This window comes from Nestor notabilis, unplaced genomic scaffold, assembly GCF_000696875.1.
Source record: "Nestor notabilis isolate BGI_N333 unplaced genomic scaffold, ASM69687v1 scaffold8759, whole genome shotgun sequence".
Lineage (NCBI taxonomy): Eukaryota > Metazoa > Chordata > Aves > Psittaciformes > Psittacidae > Nestor > Nestor notabilis.
The window spans coordinates 34,847-40,128 of record NW_009943235.1 but is presented as its reverse complement, the minus strand read 5'-3'; the positions used below and the strand labels follow the sequence as shown (position 1 = coordinate 40,128).

Genomic DNA, 5,282 nt, shown 5'->3' with positions numbered 1-5,282 from the left:
GGAAAGAGTCTTCTGGTAAGAAATATGATAAGTAAACCTTGACGTTTCTGTGAAACTGATGTTGGTTTATATTAGAGGAGAATGAGAGGAAAAATTATGCTAGAGTTGAAATAAAGTGGGGAGTTGCACCTGTAGGTAGATTTTTCTTTGTTGCATAAATAGTAATTCTTGAGCTACCTTACTGTAGAGCTCTGACTTTCCTAGCTGGGCAGACTACATAGCTTATTCTAGTAGCAAAGGAAATCCATAGGTTGCAGGCTCCCTTCTCTAGCATGTGACCATCCTACAGCACTGCCTGGGAGCTTTGGATTTACAGCTCACACACACAAATGCACATAAGTTCCTGCCTATTTGTGCTAGGTCTCAAGAAAAGAGGAGACTCAGAGATATGAGCACGTCGTCCAGTTCACAGCTCAACCCCTTTCTGTTCCCGTGAATCCCTTGAGAGAGTCTGGAAGTGAGCTGGGAGCTGGAGATGTTGTCCTAGCAGGCACCACAGTGTTGGGATGGCAGAGGAGAAAGTAATGGGCACTACTGTCTTGAGAGAGGTCTGCCATCACATTTAAACACCATTACATGTTAGGGAGATTCAAATGCAAGTTAAAAGACTGGTAACAACACAGATATTTCAGGGCATCATTGTCTCAGTGATGTGAATAATGTAGATAGATAATTAGCTCAGGTATCAGCTTTACTTCGTTTATGGAAACCATTTTCCAACAATACTGTTCTTTCTGTTCACGCTTTTGCAACATTACTGTTATCTCCAGATTCCCACCTCGCTGAATGCCATCAAATTCCTTACTGCTCTGGGATTATTCTAACGCTAGTTGGATTTGGTAGTCAGATTGGTACAAACTCTATTCTAAGATTCTTGTTCACTGCCAGTGGCTCCAGGCCTGTGTTTTCTTCCCTTTGAACACTGGCAGAAGGCAGGAGCAGGATAAAAACTTGGGTCTGAAACTAGAAAAGCGGAATTGCTGGAAAAGATCCAGAGGTCCATTATATGGGCAATTTTTTCCTGTGTTTCACAGGAAACGTGCTTCATGTTGTCTTGTCTCCCAGGAGACCAATCTGTGTGTGTCTCAATGGCCAGAAGTAATATTTAACACACCATAGTACCTCAAAATTATGCCTCTCTGCAGCAGTGCCAGCGACTGGAGTGTCAGGTAATAGGATTATCCAACAGCTCTCCATGACGATAAAGGGAAGCAGTTACAATGTGATACACTTTGTGGGGTTTTTAATTGTGATCTGCAAAGCACTCAGAAATCAGTTTTGTATAAGTTGGTGGAACTGCCATTTTTCAGGTATTTTTAATTTTCCACCTTATCAAGACAACAGCTTGAGGAAACACGTTGACTCGTATGTTTCTTTTCTGTCGGTTCAAGGCACTTCTGTTAAAATGCCAAAACTTAGTGATGATGTATTAGCTGTGAAATGAGGGATTTAAAGGTTCATGATTCTGTTTTCTGTTAATGCAATAATCATCTATTAGTATTCACTAAAGAGACAGAACAAACAAGCAAACCTTGCACATGGACTATTTACTAGTGATTAATCGTAATCCCTAACTGGTCCTTCCATGCTTTGGTAACTGAAATATTTGCAACGGGAATAATTCTAATATGACTGTTACTGCAGTTCTGAAGTGCATCAGTCAGCCCCTGTCACAGTACAGTCCCATCTCACGAAGTAGATGATTTGAAACCAACAGCACGTGCTGAGTAAGAATTTCCTCCTTAGAAGGTACAGATTTTTGCCGAATGAGCAGTTGTCACACTGAAGTTATGAGTTGCCCTCATGTTCACAAATAAATCAGCCATCCCCTGAATGTCTGTGAAGAAGACCCCACAAATAGCTGTGCAATAAGGGCATTACTCTCACCCACAAAATAAACGTGCCTGACTTCTGTTTTATTGTGTGTTTAGCAATTATGAGCAGCTGGAATCCTGAGGCTTTGCTGTCTGTTGAACATCACTGCTCGCCTCTTTATGCTCATGATAGGGCATTGATCCTTCCCATCCCTTGGTCCCACCATAGGAAATCTAAGGGAATTTCTTCAGCACTGGCTTTGGAAACATGCTTTTCTACTGCCACAAAATCCTAGCTGTTTACTGGATAGCTTCCCCCACCCCTTCATCCAAGTTTGTCACAGGAGAGGTTGCTCTTGAAAACAGAAAAGAACAGAAACTTTGGCAAATACAGCAACAGAAATGCCAAGGGAAAAAATGCTTTCACTCTGCAAAAATGCACTTTAAACAAAATCTAGTAATTATTTATTTGTGCAATTGTTTCTCATTGAAGGACATAAATCTTGACAAACTGAAAAAATATACAACATTCTTTGCATAGCTGAAGAGAATTCGGATCTTGGATTGACTCCAAGCATTGGGACTTGGCTACTGCACTGTGCTGTTAACTTGTGCTCAGCACCTCTCCCTCTCAGTCCAACCCAACCACAGCATGAAGTAAAGCTGGTAGCTTGGAGCTGAGTGTCACACATGGAGAGCTGCCCATAGAGATGGGCCTCCCTCACAGTTGCCAGAGGTTTAATGCACACACAGTGCTGGAGTCCCCAGAAAACTCCAGTGTATCACTTACCTGATCTCAGAAGCATTTCCAGCAATTTCTAAAGATGATGATTTTTAGATAATAGGCAATATTATCATTTAAGTTCATGTCCCTTCCGTTTTAAAACAGCTAATGCAATAAACATGGCATTCACCTTAAAATTCTTATGGAAGTGTAGAATTTGTTTCTCCTAATCATGAATAAATTATAGTAATTTGTATTACTCAAAGCCATACTTAACAAAAATCTTTAATCATTCCAGGAGAATTATTTTTGTGTGTTGTACCAATATAAAATTACCTAACTCTGCAAAATCTCAGCAGAGAGAGAGCAAAAATGAGCTTTCCCTTTTATTCTTCATTGTCCGAGCATCCCACAGGCTGTCTAGTTTGGGAATTCAAATCATTGATTTAAAACACCCCTGGGAAGAGAACCACTAATAAGAGCCCATCCTGTAGGGATTCCTGGTCTCCCAGGGAAACAGGCGGCCAGGCAGTAATGAGAAGCATCCATCATCCAGGTGTATGCGGCCAGATAAGGGCTTTGAGTGGATTCAGATATTAAAAATTACAGTGAACTCTGAAGTGAAAAACATTCTTTAGGCTGTAAATCTTCCACTGTTGGGAATGAACAGTTCAATTGCAGTGCCCAATTTCAACATTTACAAACCAGAAAAAGCTTGGAATTATTTTGTACACATTAAGCCTATTTTGCTAATGTGACGAAGCACATGTTTAAAGATAAGAGCAATAGGAGTAGCTCTCACTGCAAAGAAATAGTCTTTGCATATTTTGTTTTAGTGCCCCAGGGCTGTGGACTTTTGAAAGACTGGGGAGACTGGGACAACCTGGGGGATGAGGTGGTAGGAAAACAGCTTTCTGTTGAGGGCTATAAAAACCTGATCAGTTTAATGAAGCATCCAAAATTGATGTTATCTGTTATCTGATCAGTCACTGCTCCTTAAGAAATTCTTAACCAACTCAGGCTCTTCAGGTGTGTCCAGCGGAGAAGAGTTTATACTGGAGAGCTGTAGGGAAGGCTGTGAGAGGAGGATGTGTGTCCTGGACCCTAGTTTAGGAAACGGTGGTTGATCTGCCCATGCTGCCTCTTCTGCTGCTGCTGTCCCCAAGAGTTTAGGCTGGGAGTTCCTGCCTCTCTATGATACAGGTATAACAGACCTCTGCATAGCTTGTTGTCATGTGCTCCTCACCCCCAATTCTCTTTGAGTATGTCCTGACTACGTGTGCCCTCTGGATTTGATTAACCATGCTTATTTTTCATATAGTCTCATTTTTAACATGGTTGTATTTCAAGATGAAACAGCTGCTGCCTTACATTGAAAAAACTGATTGGATTTCAGGGGCACAGAAATAATTCTTGTAGATGGCAAGTTAGTTAATTGCTTTGGACTCCTTAGGGATGAATGGAGTTCAGCTGTAGAACTGCAAGGTATGACTACTTTATAATAAAGAATGAATCAGAGCCTCCTCCAGGTATTGCATATTGAATATTATCGATAGTCTACCTTTACATAAGCAAGTGCTGGTATACAGAACGCGAGATTCCTTTCTTTATAAAAGATAAAGTTCCTGACGTTGATATATATGGGGTTTCTTAGAAGTATCCTGATTCTTTGCTTTCAAACAACACGTTTTTGCAGCAGTAATGAACAGAGAAAGGCAGGTTATTAAAAATGATAGCATAGTAAAGATCTTCATGCATAGTGATGGTAGCTGCGCCCAAGAGACCACGTCAGTTTGTTTCATTGCTGGTTTCTGAGGTTTGGCAAATCAAAGCCTCTGACTTTTTTTTCACTATCTTTTCCACATATGCTTTCAAAATCCAGCAAACGAAACTGAACAGTCCCTTCAAATGTAAAATGAGAACTGGGGGGCAGAGCTAGCCTAGAAATTTTCTACTTAATCCCTAATGGGAAGTGATACAAATACATATTGTACTGGGCTGAAACTCACTGCACTTGCAACACTCAGAATCTAACCAGTGATGTACCAAATTTTCTAAGCTGTCCTTTTATTAAACATGTATGAATAGCATCATTTCTGAAAATGATTTGGTAGAACTGTCTAAGAATGGCAAACTTCCCTTTCAGTCTTTTTACTTTCCTGACCATCACTTACCTCAACATCACCTCATGAGGTTTTTTCCCCTGCGCATTTCCTGTCATGCATTGTTTTAACACGGCTGGAAAGGGTGATTCTATTTCTCTTTTTTTCTAAGGTGGACTCCTGCAAAAGGACAAAGCTCATGAGCTGCTGGCATTGACTTCCTTAGAAAAGGGACTGTATTTTAAACTAGTGCAGGAATCACCAGAATCAAGGGAATAATTCTCACTACTTTTTCCCCCAGTGGCATGCTAGATCATAAATAGCTTTATTTTGCCTTTTAACTCACTTCTAATCTATCAGATGGTTCTTAAATGGTTTCACTTGTCCATTTACCCAAGGCCAGGCTTGCTTTGGTTTGGTTTGGTTTTTGAAATGAGAAGTGAGGCATTCAGCCTTTTTTTCGTTGTGAACAAACCTGAAAGAAAAGGATGAGTGAAACCTACATTTGCCATGATAGGCAGGGGTTTAAAAACTATTTGTAAGGCGGGTCTGTGTGACCTCAGTGCACATAAGAGGAAACAGATTCTCAGCAGCAAGAACTATCAAGTGTCATGTCAACCACAAAAGGTGTAAACCAAGCAC

The 5,282-nt window shown here is 40.6% G+C and overlaps 1 protein-coding gene across 1 annotated transcript in view; it reads left to right on the top strand.

The window, feature by feature from the left end:
* Nucleotides 1-5,282, top strand: part of LOC104411417 (phosphatidylinositol 3,4,5-trisphosphate-dependent Rac exchanger 1 protein-like) — a gene marked incomplete at its 5' end in the record, with an annotated part of 83,911 nt that overhangs the window by 53,335 nt on the left and 25,294 nt on the right. The window contains 1 exon segment of the mRNA XM_010021829.1: nucleotides 1-15. This exon segment is cut by the window's left edge and continues 140 nt beyond it. Within this exon segment, the coding sequence (XP_010020131.1) occupies nucleotides 1-15 (15 nt within the window).